The sequence below is a fragment of the Amborella trichopoda genome, chromosome 6 (genome assembly GCF_054954075.1).
Source record: "Amborella trichopoda isolate Santa Cruz 75 chromosome 6, AtrichopodaSantaCruz75HAP2 v2.0, whole genome shotgun sequence".
Classification (NCBI taxonomy): Eukaryota; Viridiplantae; Streptophyta; class Magnoliopsida; order Amborellales; family Amborellaceae; genus Amborella; species Amborella trichopoda.
Genome location: NC_142341.1, coordinates 49,197,953 through 49,217,693, shown reverse-complemented (window position 1 = coordinate 49,217,693; position 19,741 = coordinate 49,197,953). Strand labels below are relative to the sequence as shown.

Genomic DNA, 19,741 nt, shown 5'->3' with positions numbered 1-19,741 from the left:
CATAAATCTGCATGTATATGATTTTTTTTCCACAATTATTTACTTTACAAAATGATTTGCTATAAACATTATTTCATTTACGGAGTGATCTTCCATAATAACATTGAAATCTGCATCTATTTGTTTAAGTTTAAAAAAAAAGGGAAAAAAAATCTATACCTTCAATCTGAACTGTGGCTTTGAAGAATACAGTGGGGATAAAAATTTATAATTTAGGTTTTTTTTTTAAATATTTTTTTTTTTTTTTAAAAGCTTGAAATTAGCAATGGTTGCCATACATAAAACCGAAAAAAAAAAAAAAAATTATCTTTCAAAAAAAATATAGGTAAAAAAAGATACGATTTGTTGGCCTGATTTAAATCGTATTATGAAAAAAAGCGCGTTTTAAAAGTTTTTATGAAAAATATGCGACTTTTTCCCGACCTTTTCCAAAAGTCCCCGTTTAAAACTGTTCCCATAAAAACGCCGATTTAAAACTGCTGCTAAATATGTGTTTCCCACAGAGGTTTTAGGGTGTAAGCTTCAGAGAGAGGGAGGTGTTTCCCACAGAGGTTTTAGGGTGTAAGCTTCAGAGAGAGGGAGGTGTTTCAGAGAGAGTTTACGCTCCACTCACGTAGATCACGTAGAGAGACTGTCCTAGGGCTTCTCCTCTAGAGAGAGAGAGGGTTTACCCTACTAGGGCTTCTGATTTTCTCAGAGGGAGAAACCATGGCTGAGCTGAAGCTCTCAGAAAGCAGAGACCTGACCCGAATTGAGCGCATAGGTGCCCACTCTCACATCCGAGGACTGGGCCTCGACGCGAACCTCCAGCCTCGCGACAGCTCTCAGGGAATGGTCGGCCAAGTCCCTGCTCGCAAGGCGGCTGGCCTCATCCTCCAAATGATCAGAGAGGGCAAAATCGCGGGTCGAGCTGTTCTTATAGCTGGCCAGCCAGGCACTGGTAAGACCGCTATTGCCATGGGCTTGGCCAAAGCCTTAGGGGAAGAAACACCATTTGCTATGATGGCTGGCTCTGAGCTCTTCTCTCTCGAAATGGGGAAAACTGAGGCCCTAACGCAAGCTTTTCGTAAGGCAATAGGAGTGAGAATCAAGGAAGAGACTGAGATTATCGAGGGGGAAGTTGTTGAGTTGCAAATTGATAGGCCTGCCACTCAAGGGGCTGCTTTGAAGACTGGGAAATTGGTGATGAAGACTACAGAGATGGAGACTGTGTATGATTTGGGAGCAAAAATGATAGAGAGTCTGGGGAGGGACAAGGTTCAGAGTGGGGATATAATTGTTATTGATAAGGCCTCCGGGAAGATAACGAAGCTTGGGCGGTCGTTTAATAGGTCGAGGGATTACGATGCAATGGGGCCTCAGACGAAGTTTGTGCAGTGCCCAGATGGGGAGTTGCAGAAGAGGAAGGAGGTCGTGCATTGCGTCACACTTCATGAGATTGATGTGATCAATAGCAGGTCCTCTATGTCCCCCCCTTTGATTCATTATATCGCCTGCCATTTTATTTTTATTTTTTTAACTATTGCTACCTGCTTCTCTTTTCATATTTTTTTATATGATTTATTAATTTTTTCTATGTTCATCTCTTGAAGATTCGACCTTTTCTTCTGTGTTTTATGTTCGATGATTTCATTTTTCTGTTTCTTGCGATACCCAATAGGAAAATAAGAACATAATTAACCAATTCATTGAACTTTGTCATCGATTTACAGAGGAATTTGCTTTATTCTGTGTTTTTTTTTTAACTATTGCTATCTGCTTTATTTTTAACTTTATTTTTAGCTTTATTTTTAACTATTGCTTTATTTTTAGCTTTATTTTTAACTATTGCTATCTGCTTCTCTTTTTCATATTTTTTATATGATTTATTCATTTTTTCTATGTTCATCTCAAGAAGATTCGACCTTTTCTTCTGTGTTTTATGTTCGATGATTTCATATTTCTGTTTCTTGCGATACCCAATAGAAAAAATAAGAACATAATTAACCAATTCATTGAACTTAATGATTCTCATTGTATGCTTTCAAATTTTCTTGATGCACCCCATTAGTGATCTGCTTTTCGGACTACTTGAAACCAAGGAAAGAAAAATAATAGAATAACCCAACTCAGAAGGCTTTTTGTTTTATTGTAATCTACTCTTGAATTCTATGTTTTATGTCCACTAATTTCATTTTCATTTTCTTTCGGATGCCTATAGTGGAACTACTTTAAAGTGAATAGAAAGAACTGATAACCATATTCGATGCAAAGCTGCAAACTAGATACTTGGTGTTGATTTACAAAAGAGAAACTCAGAAATGCACTCAGTTAGTATTGTACGAAAGCAGTTAATATGAAAAACTGTCAATATGGAAAACTTCTAACAAACAATATGCCTGCTTAGATCCTATATTTTAGTAGGTCACCCTTTTTATGCACCATCCACCAGTGGGATGTGGTGTTGTGACTCTCTAGACATCCTAGGTCATCCTTAGGGATGCTGCGACTTATATGGTTGTGAGTTTATGTATAGGTTTATTTGCATTGATGTATGCTTCACCTCTTTTGTGGCATAAATTTAGTTGCTCCAGTTTGTGAAGATTTGCATGCTGTTTTCATTTATTTGGAGTACCTAGATTTTATCATAGATTGTTTTTCTCTTAATGTAATGGTGCTATGCTTTATACTTCTTAAATGGAAATTTTGCGAAAATGGGTAAATTTAGTATATGTATGCATGCATAGTGATGCAGGAAATGTATCCATAATACCCCTTTTTATTGTATCACTCATGTGCTTCTTTTTGACTGGTTATTTCTGTTCTCTAGCCATGGATAAAGTTGGTAGCTATCAACTTTACCAACATATGTATCAAGTTTTATCAGATAGGTCACATTTATGAAACTGCAGCCTATTCCCTATGTATCTGAACTGCCATTGATGAGGATCGAACTTTATTTCTGTTCGTGTTGTCAACTACATCGACAGAGTTAGCTCCTCAGTGATTAATGCAGAACTGCTCCAAGTAGATTTGATTAGGATATTATAAGAATTAAATATTATTATGTCTTACTTAATACTTAATAATAAATCCTAAAGCAAAGGATTACAATCAAATATCGTTTACCTCTCTATATTTCACTGGATATGAGTATTAAATTGTTATCTTCTGTCATCTTGTCCCTGTTAATGAAATGTCTTGGTGTATTTGAAGATGAAGGGGTAGTTTGACAATTTCTATTAATCATGTTTGATCAGCGTAATATTGTTGTGTACTTGCCCCAAAAAAATGTACTATTGTTGTGTTTTTGGTAAAGATGAACTGGGTTTTTCTACTCTCTCTCTCCTTTTTTTTTTTCTCAATGACAATAAGAAAGATGTCTTCACTAGAGAAGGTGTTGCACTGAATTCTTGATTTCAAGATAAACATGCAGTTAGCCAAACTATATGGTGTCATTTGTTATAAATTTTTGAGTTGCTATTGTATTTGTTGTTCTTTGCTCTTCCTTATTGAGATATTTCCTTACGTTTCTTAACATCATAGTTCATTCTAGTTCCTTATGAATTTTTTTTAGACTATTCATGTAGTGTTCCAATAAGATGTTTTGGAAGTGTTGTCCATGACTAGATAATAATAAAAATACTTTAGCTTGAGGATTTCTATAAAGGATGTAGGGTGTTACAGATTTACTTATATATAATATGGATTTTTTTCTTTATAGATGCCAGTGAATCCTTCTTGTGAAGAACTATGCTACTTCTCTTCACGTGCTTGGTTAAATATTGTGTGAAAAATCTAATTGTCTTGGAAAGGTATTTTGTCCTTGAAAAGATTTTCTTCTTGCCCCTTATTCTGTGCCCAAGGGACACTAGCTATTCCCCTTGTGAACTGTTGTTTTTTTCGGCTGTGTTCGTTTTTGCCTCTTTTGTGTGTGTGTGTGTGTGGGGGGGGGGGGGGGGGGGGGGGGGGGATGCTGTATTTGAATTACTCTGTGCAAATTGGTTCACTTGCTTCACAGTGAGATGACTGTGACCAATCAAAAAGAATAAAACCAATTAGCTGGACTGCTTTCTATACTAACAAAATTTGTATCACTTTGATATGGTTTTTTGCTGGATAATTGAGGAGATGCTACCATGACATCTCTTGCTGTAGTTTATATCTTCCCTTATGTTGAACTTTTTTCTATATTAAACAAATTCTCTTACCAATCTAGAGAAAAAAAAGCATGACTGTAGTTTTCTGTAATTCAGTAATGGGCTAGTTGCCATTGTATGAAATGGCTGTGATGTTTGAGATAGTTGTCGCCTTCTATTCTTAGAAGCAGCATACCTCTAAGAGTTTATTTCAATAACTTCTCTCCTATGGGTGTGAAATTTCATGAAAAATCACTAGTCTTTCATTTTTGTGTCACTAGTTTTGAATGATTTCTCATTGCCATAATATCATGTTACTGTTCTCAAATGTTGCACCAACTAAAATCAAATGAAAAGAATTTTGCAAAATTGGTTATTTGATTGCTTGTCCAAAATGAAAGAAGGTTCAACAATTTCATACCTGCTAGATGGGCACCAGCTACCACAAGTGAATAGCGATCTTTTCATTTGTACTCCAATTTCTTGTGGGTTGAGGGACATGTTTTTCGGTAAATATTGTCATTATCCTGCAATTAGCTCCTCTAGTTTTGTGGAATGTCCTTGGTGCAATTTTGCTGGGGGATCTCTTTTTTAGATGTCTTGGAAGTGGGTAACTTGTTTTTGACTGGTTAAGAATTTTATATATTGGGAAAGGTTTCTACCCCTATAGCATAGAAGATCTATGCTTCCACTACCATCCAGCCGTCCAATTTTGATCAAGAGAGCCACTCACCGTTTGATCTTAGATCCGACGTCTCAAAGTATTTTATTTTTAATTTTATTTATACAAATTTAATGAATATGAAATTTGGTACGTGCCATCTTTTCATTGGGGTGCACTTATAAAAAATAATTTTTCGATAAAATATAATGACCAAATTACCCCTTGAACCTTTAGGGGTATTTTGGTCATTTTATTTTATTGGAAATATTATTTTTATATTTTTCGCTAGTGTGAGTTTACTAGAGGATTGGACGTACAAATTTGGTGTGAAAATAGTTTATAGAAAAAAAATTAAAAATAAAAGTGTAGAGACGTGACATTGTGATTGGGGGAATCTTAGCCCTCCATTCAGAATGAACGGTTGGATAAGGAGAAGTAAATAAGTTTTATGTTGTAGGGGAAGCATAGAAAGCTTGCCCTTATACATTTATAAGCAATAAAAAGCAGATCTTTATGTATTCTGTGGAATATTGAAAGAAGTAGATATCTAAGGGATGTGAACCCCTGGCTACAAACACTGTGAGGCAGGATTAATTGGGACCCACTCGGTTGCGGAACTGATGCAAATGCCTCCAAAATGATTTCACTATTCTACTTGGTCTGACATGACAGGTTACAGAGATCATTCTTCCTTAGGGAGCCCAAGCATTTCTCTTTTTCTTTTAGAATGAAGCATTAGGATGCTTTTGTAGTTTTTGCATCTCTTGTAGTGAGATGTTCTTTTTTACTTCATTGTGGAGGTCTGGGAAGAATGCTTGAAGGCCTTTGGATTCCAGGTTAGATGAACAGGGTGACAAGTAATCTTCTGAAACTGAAGAAGAGTATCTTTCAAAGAATAATGTGCACACATTCAAAGCATGGTAACTAGTAGCGCATTTTATACATAGCTGATGCCCCAGGTCTTTAGTTTGACTTGTGTTTCTTGACTACCATATAACTTGAGACACATCAAGTGTGATTTGAAAGGTTCTCTATGGAATGTTTATACCATAAATGGTTGGTTATTTACCTGTTCTATACATGACTATCATATAACTTGGGACACATAAAGTGTGATTTCAAAGGTTCTCTATGGAATGTTTATACCATAAATGGTTTGTAATTTACCTGTTCTATACATGCTATGGTTTAAGATGTATCTAATAATTTATTTAATTGGATATCTATTTATGATTGAACATTGGTCATTGGATATCATTTTACTTGTAGATTATTGATCAATTCCTAGTATCCTTCTATTCCTCCCTCCTCTCTTCCTCCCTCAAGTATATTGAAAAGAATGCCTGATTTTCAGGACGCAAGGATTTCTTGCTCTCTTCACTGGGGACACAGGTGAGATCCGAGCAGAGGTCAGGGAACAGATTGACACTAAAGTGGCAGAGTGGAGAGAGGAAGGCAAAGCTGAGATTGTGCCAGGGGTCCTCTTCATTGATGAAGTCCATATGCTTGACATTGAGTGTTTCTCTTTCCTCAACCGGGCATTAGAGAACGAGATGGCCCCTATCTTAGTGGTGGCGACAAACCGAGGCATTACAAGAATTCGAGGCACAAACTACAAGTCCCCACATGGAATCCCAATAGACCTTCTTGATCGACTCCTAATCATCTCCACCCAACCCTACACTGAAGAAGAAATTCGAAAAATTCTCGATATTAGGTGTGACGAGGAAGATGTGGAAATGTCGGAGGATGCAAAGGTCCTTTTGACAAAGATTGGGGTAGAGACTTCTCTAAGGTATGCTATTCATTTGATAACAGCTGCTTCGCTCGCTTGCCAAAAACGTAAGGGAAAGCTCGTGGAGATGGAAGATATCAGTAGGGTTTACCAACTTTTCCTTGATGTGAAGAGATCGACCCAGTACCTAGTGGAGTATCAGAACCAGTTCATGTTCAATGAGGTTCCCGGTGAGGTGGATGGAGTTGAAACTATGCAAGTGTAATCTTGGGTTCTTCTTGCTTACCATCAATTTTCTAGATTTCATGTTCGATGTTCGATGTTCAATGAGGTTCCCGGTGAGGTGGATGGAGTTGAAACTATGCAAGTGTAATCTTGGGTTCTTCTTGCTTACCATCAATTTTTGAGATTTCATGTCGATGTTACGGGAGAGAAGTCAGAAAGAGATGACCATGCATGCTCACAACTTGGATTTTCCTGGTTAATTGTGTATTTTTGGATTATCATGATTCTACCCCCTCTGTTTTTTTCGGTTCGCGTAGTATCAGGAATTCTAGTTGTTCTTGTTCATGATGAAGTGGAGAGAGGCCACATGATAGAATACGTATTTCACTTTTTCTTGGTATAGTTCATATTTCATATTCTATGTTACAATGTTCAATCTTAGGAATGGGATTGAAGTTAAGGTGCTAGCATGACTCAGCTACCGGTCTTGGTTTCCATTCCTACAATGCTAACAACCCTTTTGAAATTTGTTTACCATGGTTGTACCTATGCTTGGCAAAGGTGGCATGTCAGCCTAAAATTTGTTAACCATGGTTGTAACTATACTTGGCAAAGGTGGCAGGTCAGCCTAGGAATCGCAAGTTGAGGTCGAAGCAATTGCTCGGTATCTACTGCAGTTTGCTCTTTCATGCTGCGAGTTTTTTTATTGAATCTGTAAATCTCTTTTCATAAATGCAAAAAAGAATTACATGTATATCTGTTTTCATCATATACGAAATTCAGCCATTACATGTATATCTATTCTTTATTGTATACAAAATTGAGCTCTCTATACGACAGACTGTTCAAAATTTCAAGAAGTGTTTTGACTTGCAGTGAGCTCTGTTCAATTGAATCCTGTTTTTCAAGAAGTTGCCGGCCTTGCTATTAGCTTCCTGTTAATAGGTGGGTTGATTGCACGGCCAGCCCTCTCGTTTGATCTGATGGTGCATCAAACAGGTTCCTCAATAGGGAGGACTTTGTGGATGTGGTTCAATGAATAATGTTGCAATAATTCCCCTTTTGCTATGTTTGTGGTCCGAGAAGCCTCGAGGGAGGAATTTGGTTGGGTCAACTTGTGGACTCGATGGATCGAACTAACTGGTTCTGGGTTTGGATCCAAACAATGTAACCGACGGGCCGAGCTTGGGTCTACTTGATCTTGACCTTATCCGGGTGGAGTTCACATGTACTTGGCCTTGACCTTACCTGGGTGGGGTTCACATCTAGGTCTCGGTTGGATCCTATTGAGCTAGGTTAGGTCCTGTCATGGCGAGCCTGCTTTATATTTGTATAAAATAAAACATATATACATAATGTTAATTATATAGTATAAAATATTTAAATAATTGTTATGTTTCTTAATTTATAGATCCGAACCTAACCCGACCTAATTGGCCAGGTCTGGATCCAATTGACTTGGACGACCTGAAACATATAGACCCATTCCCGCCCCAAGAGAAGCCCGGTGCCTTGCAACATTACTTGTGACTTGGCTTCATTCGGGGCGCAATTAGGCAATGGACCAAGAAATTAAGCAGTGTTTCGTTGGTATGGTTCGTTACTAAGTAAATTGGCACGGTAGTTTGGGGTTTTCATAAGTTTATGGCTTTAATGAATCACTTTGAAATATTAAGGGTTTCACTAAATAAAGTTTGATTAAAGGTGGATTAGGTCTAATCTAGCATGGGGGCTATTGGCAGATTAGGGCCAAATCGTGGTTGGAATAATAGGGGGACCAAATTGGTATTTTTGGGTTGTTCTATAGGGTGTATAGAATGTGGTGCACTAGGGTGTACTATACTAGAACGGTTGGTAGTGCAGTTTAGGGTAGAAAGGGGGTGTTAAATGGAAAGGTGAGTTCATGGTCTAGGACGGGTCTAGGAAGTTTTCTAGGTCCAGACCCTATACTTTTGGGGTTGTGAGTGTTAGAGAATTGTCTTAGCCAAAGTAGGATGTCGACATGACTTTACACAATTTATGGATGCTATAAACTGGTTGGCATCGACATTCTATTATCGAGATGGACGGTGTGGATGAACGGTAGTTTTGTGTAAATTGGCACCATTGGATCCTCCTGTGATACGTGTGTGGTGTGGTGTGGTGTGTATGTTCCCATTGGAGGCATAATACTGCAAGAATTATTTAGCTCATGCTAAAGTTATGAGTAGGTCTCATGCAAAGTGCATATTCACATAGTTTTTTTGCTGAAGGTTTTAATCATTTGGCATGATTTATTTCTTGTGAGATTTGTTATTTTTTCTTGAAAGGCTACTAACGAAAGTAAAAGAAAGCAAATTAATAATGATGTGGCGATTGTTTGAGATGTTGGAGGTATCATATTCTCCTTTTAAAATTAAGATATTAAAATTTAATTTTTTTTATCCTTAAAATATTGAATTTCTTTGTCATTTTATATGGAAAACTATTTGTTTTATAAGCTATATGAAAATTGTATAGTCTTGCAAAAAAAACTGCAAGAACAATTTCTTAAAATTTGATTTTTTTTTGGAAGTATATATATTTCTTTAAATTTTGATTTTTCTTTGAAATTGTATACTTTAGCACTTCATATATTACAATAGAAATTACAATAGAATAGACTAGAATGAATTAATTTATATGGATGGTCTATGTGAGTATGAGTTATACTTTTTATATTTGTGCTTTTTTTTTTTTAATATTCTTATTGTTTTTTTTTTCAAATATTTTGTGCTTGTTTAATTTTGTTTTGCATACTCGTTTAATTCGACTCGGATCAGGTATTTGGATGTGACATAACGTCAATAACTAATAGGTTAAAATCTTAACCACTCAAAATTATATCCATTGCCACCACCACCTCAATAAAGGGTTAAAATCTCATCACATGCATGGCGACGACCTAATGGGTTAAAATCTCAAATAAGATTACATCCCTCGCCACAACCTCAATAATGACTTAAAATCTTAACTTCAATAATGGCTTAAAATCTCAACTAACATTATATCCATTCAGGTTGATTAAAATTTCAAATAAGAGTATATCCATTGGTGGATTCGGAAAAATTAATGGAAAGTTAGGTAAGGATCTTCTTCCGTTATCAAAAACGGATATAGATAAGGCAAAGATGTATACTCCTATTTCCATAGAGGTGTAAATAAAATAATTTAACTAATTATTAGATAGTTAAATCTAAGTATTTAGAATTTCAAAATTTTTTTTCTTAAAAGTAATATCTCTCCAACGTTTTTATTGAAAATAATATCTCTTCATTCTAAAATGATTACCTTTAGTGCACTCTAATAATAGATACATACTATATACACTCTAATAATAGAGTTTAGATAACCAAATTCAATTATATAGATCCATAAACTGGCCACAATCTGCGAATAGTAGAATGCAATCCATTGATTGCCTTGATCAATGGATGGTGAAGATGAACCATGCGCCTCATGTAAGCTCAACTTCGAACACGTTTGTGAATTCTTTCATGGGAAAAGTTTATATAAGGTTGCAACCTTAAAATGTAGAATTACAGATGCGCCTCAAAAATCCATCGGAAAAGGTTGTTTTCTAATTAATCATCTTGACATCCAGATATATGAATATAAAAAGAAAAAAAATATTTTGAGTCATAAATAGTGCATCTTGCAACACATTATCTAGACCGTCTATTTTCAAGATTTTGATATGTTTATAGATCTACTTGATTTTTACCATTTTTAAAGTTTAAAATTTTATAATTAAAGATAAAAATAGATTTTCAAATAAGCCTAAAATTTTTTTACACAAAACTTATATGTTATGATAAAATTTGGAGGTGCGCCTTAATTGGATTGTTTAAAGTTGCAACGGTATAGAAACCCCACCCTTCTTTCATTCAATGGATCCAAAGAGAAACTTGGAAGCAGAGAAAAACAGAAACCAAAGCCATGAACAATCCTTTTGAAGATCAATAACCTTTCCTTCATGGTTTGTCTCATCATCTCTCCTTGTTTCATTGACACTGAGAGTCTTGACTGCTTGGTGCAATCTCTCTTTTGTCAAAAAGAGGAAACTATCCCAACTTTGATCTACAAGATAACGGACCTCTCCAATGAACTTTAACAATCCAGGTTTTGTCTAAAATATTCAAATTCCAAAACCAAAAATTTTTCCTCCAAATGAAGTAATGATAACTTTTGAAGAAGTGGCTTGATGTTCAAAATTAATTGTAACTTTAAGTACCTACGATGAATGCATAGAAACTTGCTTTGGCCAAGGAACTAACCCCTTCCTTGAGGCGAGTTACTTGACCAAGTCATGCACCAAGCTGAAAAGCCTTAAATAAATTAAGGAGAGAGAGAGAAAAATTTTCAAAAAAATAAGAAAGTACTAAAATCTCAATATAAAATTAAAAACAATATTTAGGAGTCCAAATAAATTTAAAAAAGCTTTAGAAAAATGTACTCAGAAAAAAAAAAGCATATTTATAGTTGGGAGCGTTTAAAAATCTAAAAATAGAGAAAATATAAAAATAGAAATTTATGTCAAAAATCACATACCAATCATTTTCAAATAATCATATAAGAAAATATTCTATAGGGTAATTATCGTAAATATACCTATAGTTTAGCTTAATTGGAAGGAAACACCCAACTTTCAGGAATCTCGTCTACCCCTTTTTTCTTCATTTTTGGGTTTTTTTGGATGAAAATGACCTTGTCGTTTTACCATAATTAATATTTAAATTTTACGCTAATTAACATACCATAATAACTTGAAGTAGTATTACGGTAATTAAAATACCGTAATAACTTGAAGTAGTATTATGTTTCGTAATAGATAACATTTTCTTTACATCATTCTTTCTACCGTAATGTTTCCATTTTATACGGTACTTTAACTACCGTAATGTTTAATTCATTTTATATGGTACTTTTAATCCCCCGTACCCCTCTTTCTCTCAACTTTCTTCCTCTATCTCTCTCAATCCCCCAACAAACCATATCTATCTCTTTCAACTCTCTCGCCTGTCTTTATTTATTTGTTTGTTTTTTGCTACTCACCGTTTTATTTGAATGTGGTGTTTCATAGTATTTTATTTTTATTTATTTTTCTACAAATTCTATGAATATGAAATTTGATATGTATCGTTTACTCAATGGGGCACACCTAAGAAAGATATTAAAAATAAATTTTCAATAAAGTATAAAGACTAAAATATCCATTGAAACTTTCAATAGTATTTTAGTTATTTTATTTTATTAGAAATTATCATTTTTATATTTTTAAAAGTACGAGTTTAAGAGAGGAGTGGACACCTAAAATTTGGTTTCAAAATCATTTCTAGAAAAAAATTAAAAATAAAATAGTATATAGACACGAGGTCATCTCAGCCATCCATTGAGAATAGATGGTTGGATAAGAAGTATATAAGTCCTTGTGATTGAGTTCATCTCAATCACCCATTCAAAATAGAATTACATAAGTTTTTTGTTGTAAGGAAAACATAAAAAGCTTGTCCCTTAATACTAAATAATTAGTCAATGCTCTTATTTCCCTCCAAAAATAGCTCTTAAACTTTTTCCTAACAAAAAAAAAAAGAGTATACAATGAGTCTATTTATCTTTGCTATAGAGTATACAATAAGTCTCTCTATCTTTGGTATAAAGTGATAACAATTAATCTTATCCAATCAATATGCAATTTTGTGGGCAGACCAAGCACCAAAAAGATACTTCTATAAATTTTGTCACGCTTGCTAAGAATTAAAAAGACATTTTCTATATTTTGTGATACACCTATCTATGGATGACACACTTAGGCTATCAAATATAAAATTTCAAGTAATTGTGGCCTCTTATGCTTTCAAATTTCTCATGCAATTCAATCCCCACCAAAAACATAAGAGAGAGAAATTGCAACTAATTTGAGGGACTAAATGAGCCAGAGAGGTCCATACAAGAACATGAATTACTTAGAGAGAGAGAGTTAACAATATAAAAAGCTTAGAGAGAGAAAGTTAAAAATAGGAAATGCTCAGAGAAGAAGAGGTTCTCCTCTCTCCATCAGACCAGAAAATAAGAGGTCACCATTCCAAGCACAGTTTTCTTCGAGAAAGATATTACTGAAGAGGACGGTTCAACGTAGTGGCCTCTCCCTCCCCTTCACTTCTTCAACGAGCGGTCTCGATCTCATCTTCCATTTATACAAGCATTATCGTCTTGCGTACAACTTCTATCCAACACCATGAAATCACAGGAAGCACAGAAAAAGAAAAAATGACAAAAATCACAGAGAGAGACAAAATCCATCTTTTTTCTTGTCTGCCTCTTTAGAGAGAAAGAGGAGGACCAGTCTAGAGAGAAAGAAAGGAACACCTTATTTTTGCCCTAAATATCCACACAATGCACCAAATTTTTAGAGAGAGGAGGAGGACCAGAGAGAGACCAAATTTTTAGAGAGAGAGGAGGACCAGAGAGACTGGCCAGATTAACTTCAAATTTCATCTTAAATCAAGAACCAATCTTCCTCCTCCTCACTTTCCCATTGAAAAACTGCAACAAAATCATACTCATCACCATCTTCATTACCCCCAATCCCACCCTCCCCAAATTCCAAATCTCCAAAACCACCTGCAGCAGCTATGGATTCCTCACGAATCTCATCGTCGCCAGCTGCTGCAGCCCTAGGTTCCTCGCGAATCACATCGCCGCCAGCCTCGCAGTCAAGTCCCCAGCCTTCTTCTCCGGACATCACATACCCATACCCCTCAGCGTGCTCCTCATCCTCGCAGTCAATTTCATGATCACCGTAGTCCAACAGATATCCCAACAACCTTGAGGACGAGAGTCCGGACAGCTCGGGCAACCCATGACCGCCGCCCTTGACCCTCCACATCAAATGATCCACCCTGACATCTACATCCCTGAGCTTTTTGGCGCCCTTGGTCTTGTTCCTTGACTTAGTAACAGGGAGATCATGGCACCCTGTGCACCTTGGCCTCCCACACTTTCCGGTGAACCTTGACTGGTTTGTGGGCTTTTGCGGCGCTTTTCGGACATGATGGGCATCTGTAGCGCCGGATTTCTGATAATTGTCATTGTAGGTCCTCACGAACCCATGCTGTCTTCCCTCTCTCCTCATTCTCTCTCTAACTCCTGTACAGTGAGGGTCTCTCTTGGTTATCGACGATGGGGTTTTTTCTCTCTAACTTCTGTGCAATGGGTTTCTCTCTCTCTAACTTCTGTGCAATGGGTTTCTCTCTCTCTCTAACTTCTGTGCAATGGGTTTCTCTCTCTCTCTAACTTCTGTGCAATGGGTTTCTCTCTTGCCTTGGTGCCCTTTGGGTGCATTGAGAAAGAGGTCGATTTTATACAGAGTTCTAGAGAGAGAAAGAGGTGGATTTTGTACAGAGTTCTAGAGAGAGAAAGAGCAAGACTTGCGCAGGAAGAAACGAGTGAAAGGGCGGAGTTATTTGTGGGAGGGAGTGGAGAACGTGTGCATCAAGTCTTATGGAAAGTGGACCAATCGATGGGTTATCACCCTCCAATCAAAGTTCGTACGGCGATATGCTATCAAGATGACCCCTCTTGGTAGGTCTAGTCACTGGTCGTCTTTTCTACGTCATTTCTATCTTTTCATTCGATGATGTGACAACGCAAAGCTCTTTTCTTTTAGCGTGTTCCCATGGGAGCAAATTGTATGTTTAGCCTCTCTGGCAAAGACCTTTCCTTTGTAAAAATTATACGGGGAAGTATTCGAGAAGCAGATGGAGGTCACAGCTACCTCTAACCATTGGATTTAAAACCAAGTTACTAAGTGTATGTCCTTAATTATGTTTAAAGTTCAAAAAAAAAAATTTCGAACTAAATAAAACAACCCAAACCATCAAATTCGACTTCTTATTGATAAATTGTGACCTTCTTCTATCATAGGTAAATAGTTTTTATAATATAATCTCAAATTATATTTGGAGTAGTATATCAAAATACGTTTAAGCTAAAAGATTTTATACTCTTAACGTGTGTAAACGGTCCATTTACTCATACTCAATCCATGACTAACTTTTAGGACCTCACATTTCACTTTAGGACCCCAAAAATTGGGATTGTGGTCTCTTAGGAGCCATAGACCGATATCAATAAAAAGAAAATAATTCCTAATTGCACTTTCTATGCACTTAAAAAAAAATTATCTTGAGATTGCATGGATACCCCTCTAATTTTGAGAGAGTGAGATCTAAATGTCATAAGACTTAAAATTCAATGTTTTATTTGAAAATTATCTAATAAATCTTAAGTGGTTATTAAAATTTATAATTTGAAAAAAATTCTCCAAAGTAGGTATTTTGACAGATAAGAGTATATGTACACAAAGCTCTTATAGGAGCATAGAATATGAGCCAAAGTTGAACTATTTAACATTGAGTTTATATTAGGGTGTTCACTCTATATAACATTTTACAATTGTACTCAACAAATTTTGAACACTTGTATACATTTGTTTTGTACATGGGTCATTTTTTAGTAAATATATTTTTTATCATTAGAAAATGTATGACATCTTCCATATGGAGTATGACATCACCCACATAGAGCACACTAGTGGCATATAATGTTTCATGTGAGCCATGTTACATCCCATGTAGATGATGTCAAACACATGTAGATGATGTCATACCCCTCGATAAAACATACCTTTATTAAAAAATATTATATTACAAAACAATATTATATAAATGTTAAACATTTATTGAGTACAATTATAAAATACTCTATAGTGTGAGCACCCTAATATAACCCTTTAATATTTGGGTGTGGTTTCCATAAGGTTACAACCTTAAACAACCCAATTAATGTGCTCATTTAAATCTTATCATAACATATAATTTTGATATAAAATATTCTTAGGATTATCTCAAAATTTATTTTCATATCTAATTATAAATTTTAAAATTTAAAAAAAGGTTAAAATCAAGTAGATCAATAAACATATGAAATGGACGATCTAGATAATATGTTGTAAGATGTACTTTGTCAGGGACTCCTATCCATTTTTTTTCATAGTCATACATCTCAGTGACGAGATGATCAATTAGATAGTTTTTCAACATTAAAACAACTCTCAAATAGATTTTTGAGGTGCATTCATAGTTCTACATTTTAAAGTTACAATCTTATATAAACTTTTCCTTGATATTTTACCATTAGTACATTATAAATTTGAGATATAGATTACCATTATCAGTAACAAAAAATATTTTTAACTATTTGAAATCTGCTACATGCCTTTGAAAGACATTATCCATCCACTCTTGCGATGATATGGGTATATTTTTAGTTCTCGGCTAGGTTGCAAGGTTATATTTCAAAGCCTTTGAAATACTTCTCAAGTTTTTACCCGTGGGAGTAAACACATGCGGGAGCAAATAATCCACAATTATTTGCATATTGTTATATCTATACAGTGGGAAGGCATATTAATCACATCATTAATAAATAAAGCCAATGCTTTTACTTTATTCCAAAAGTTGCTCTTGCTAACTTTTTCCAAAAAACAAACAGTTCTATAACCACATGGAAGGAAAGAGAGAGGACCTCTAACTTGGGGACCAAGGCTGTTAAGGCATCCATCATAAGAGAGAGAAATGGCTTCAAATTTGAGAGTAATGAGTTGGAGAGAGAGAAAGGGGAAGGGGCTTTCAACTTGAGGGATGAATGGATAAATTCTTTTTAAAGCTTAGATTTTATAAAAACAAAAGTAAACCCTCACATGAAGTTTTTGTCAAAAATAACTTTGGGCCTTGGAAATTTTTATGCTAACTCTAGAATTAATTTCAATACGAATTATAAAATTTGAAGCTCATAGAATAATACCGACTTTGTGGATCTCTAAACACTTATTTTTAGATGAAATAAATAGTGCAGAGAATGTGGTTTTAGAGATTGAACTTTTGTTTTTTTTGACTAGTGATCAAGGTCAAGACGATCAATTCGAAAGTTTTTTGACGCCCGTCCGAACTACAATTTTCATTGAACTTTCCTAAGAGAAATGTACAAAGAATAATACAAATAGCTTAGAGAGAGAGAGTTAATAAATAAAAAGAGGTTAGAGAGAGGGGTTCGCCTCTCTCCATCATGTTGAAAATAAGAGGTCACCATCAAATATTCCAAGCATGTGTTTCTTGAAGGCAGATACTAGTGAAGATGACGGTTTAATGTATGCGGCCTCACCCCTCCAGACGTGTTTCAACGGTCTCGATCTCATCTTTTGTCTGTACCAGCATTCTCGCCCTGCGATATAACTAAGGGTGCGGTTTGTATAGAGTGAGTCTCTAAATAATCAAAGTGAAATGCACCTTTAAATAGTATCGAGAAATGTGATTTCAATATTAGAAATTTATTGTTTTTCTCATGTCCGTGCATCTTGATGTTGAGATGATCAATTTAAGGATATTTGAACATCAAAAAAACCTATTTTAATAAAATTTTTGAGGTGGGCTCTAATTTGATTGTTTAGAGCCTCGGTTCTCTATAAACTTTTTCTTTACTATAAAGCCTAGATTTGATGAAAACAAAGTAAAGCTCCATATAGAGTTCCCGTCATGAAGAACTTTGGGCTCGGATTATGTTGGCTCCAAAATTAAATTTTAGTACCGATAATGAAATTTGATGCTCAAAATATAATACAAACCTTGCATATCTATGAAAAAATGTTTTTAGAGCGCAGTAGACAATTTAGATAATTTGTTACTATATACACTAGTTTTAGAAATTGATCAAGGGTGTGGTTTGAATAGAGTCGAAACAATCAAAGTAAAATGCACTTGAAATAGTATCGAGAAATGTGGTTTCAATACTGAAAATATTTATGATAACCTTAAAACAAAATTTTATCTTAAACTCTAAAATTTCAAGTTTAAAAAACAATGTAGATCGAGCAGGTATATGAAAACATGAAAAACTTGAAAATTGCCTGTCTAAAAATGTATTCCAATATGCACTATTTCCAAAACTTGAAATCCCTTTTTTTTATCATGTCCATGTATCTTGATGTCAAAATGATCAATTTGAGGATGTTTGAGCTTCGAAACAACATTTTATAGTGAAATTTTTGAGGTGCCCCCTTATTTGATTGTTTAGAGCCTCGCACTTATATAAACGTTTTCCTTTAGGGATTGAGATTTGAATTTTTTGGATTATATATAATGATAGCCATTTACTTTTTATACAAGGTGGTCACAATTCCTTACAACCATTTGATGTGAAATTTGATAGCTTATATGTGTCACAAAATTCGAGTGAATTTCTCTTGAAATTTGAGCTTGATCAATGGAATAATTGCAGCAACTTAACTTTACATCAAATGGTCAAGATTATTGTTACCACCTTGTATTAAAGGTAAGTAAGGTAAGTGCTCTCATTCTATATTTTTTAATTCTTTTTTTAATGACGCATATCAAAGTCGAGATGATCAATTTGAAAATTGCTCGATGTCGGATCTACCATTTTTGGTAAACTTTTTGGAGAGAGACGTGTTAAGAATAAGATAAAGAATAGCTTATAGAAAGAGAACAATAAAAAGGAGGTTAGAGAGAGAGGGGGGGTCGCCACGCTCCATCTTGTTGAAAATAATAAGCCATTGGAGACATATTTTAACGTCAGCGGATTGCGGCCTCTCCCCACCAAACTATAGTTAGCAAATCGCCGTTTAATCCGGGATTTTTTTTAAAAATAGGCGTTTTTATGGAAACAGTTTTAAAAGGTGACTTATTGAAAAGGTCGGAAAAAACTCATGTATTTTTCTTAAAAACGCTTAAAGCGTATTTTTTTTTATAATACATTTTAAATCCGGCCAAAAAACTGCATCCTTTTTTACCTATAAATTTTTTTTGAAAGATATTTTTTTTCCCCGGTTTTGTGTATTCCAACCATTGCTACTTTTATGTTTTTGAAAAAAACAAAAATATTATTTCAAGAAAAACCTAAAATATAAATTTTTATCCCCACTATGTTGTTCAAAGCCACAGTTGCAGATTGAAGGTGTGAATTTTTTTTCCCTTTTTTAAAAAACCTTAAATAAATCGATGCAGATTTCAGTGTTATTGTGGAAAATTATTGTGTAAATGAAATACTATTTATAGAAAATTATTTTGTAAAGTAAATCATCGTGTGAAGAAAATCATATACATGCATACTTCTGTGATCATTTGTGATAATTGTCTTTATTGAAATACTGTTTATGGCACAAATTAGAGCTCAAAACATAGTCTTTTACTGATAAATGAGAAGCAGAGAGTGTGACTACATGATAAAGTAATCAATATTTTGCTTTTGATTATGTGATAAACAATATATTGTAAATTGTAAACTTACAGGAGCAAGCAATTCTACATATAGGATTTGTCCCAAAACCTAATATTTCAGCTCCGCTTGCTGGTTCCCAAGAAAACGGGAAACCCTCTTCCTTTGCTCTCTCTAAAAATAAAGTTAAAGCCTCTTGACAAATCAGTATAGTTTAGGGCTCTCTCAAACAACATCCCAAATTAGCCTCTTGACAAATCAGTAGAGTTAGGGCTTTCTCTCAAACAACATCCCAAATCAGAAGAAAAGCCCTCTTCAAACTATTCCAAATCAGCCTCCCATCTTCCTTTTCTCTTTTCTCTTTCTAAAAATCAGATAGGGCCTCTTCCATTAAGGTTTGTGAAGCTCATGACATCTTCCTTCTTCTCTCTCTATAAACCCTGGCTATGAGCCCAGCCCTATTCTTGTCTCTTCCTTCTTCCTCCTCTCTCTAAACCGTAAACAGAGAGCTCTCTTAACGGGTCTCTTTCCAATTAAAGAAATTCATAAAATTTTAACTATAGTTATGGTGTGACCATAGTCACCATACTATAGTTAAATCCTTCTAATGAGAAAACAAAAATCGTGTATATTTTTTAAATGCAATTGGCATACGGATGCATTTGTAGCGATTGAGGTAAGGTGCAC

The 19,741-nt window shown here is 35.0% G+C and overlaps 2 protein-coding genes across 2 annotated transcripts; one reads left to right on the top strand and one right to left on the bottom strand.

Moving 5' to 3' along the window:
- Positions 1 to 515: 515 nt before the first annotated feature.
- On the top strand, positions 516 to 7,209 carry LOC18441866 (uncharacterized). The gene is made up of 2 exons (XM_088868982.1): positions 516 to 1,457; positions 6,137 to 7,209. The coding sequence occupies exons 1-2, from the start codon at positions 709 to 711 to the stop codon at positions 6,780 to 6,782; spliced, it is 1,395 nt and encodes a 464-aa protein (XP_088725108.1). The 5' UTR covers positions 516 to 708; the 3' UTR covers positions 6,783 to 7,209.
- Positions 7,210 to 12,612: 5,403 nt separating this feature from the next.
- LOC105421237 (histone-lysine N-methyltransferase trithorax-like protein) lies at positions 12,613 to 14,638 on the bottom strand. Its single transcript, XM_011627847.3, has one exon. It carries the CDS (start codon positions 13,893 to 13,895, stop codon positions 13,260 to 13,262), a length of 636 nt encoding a protein of 211 aa, XP_011626149.1. The 5' UTR covers positions 13,896 to 14,638; the 3' UTR covers positions 12,613 to 13,259.
- Positions 14,639 to 19,741: the final 5,103 nt, after the last annotated feature.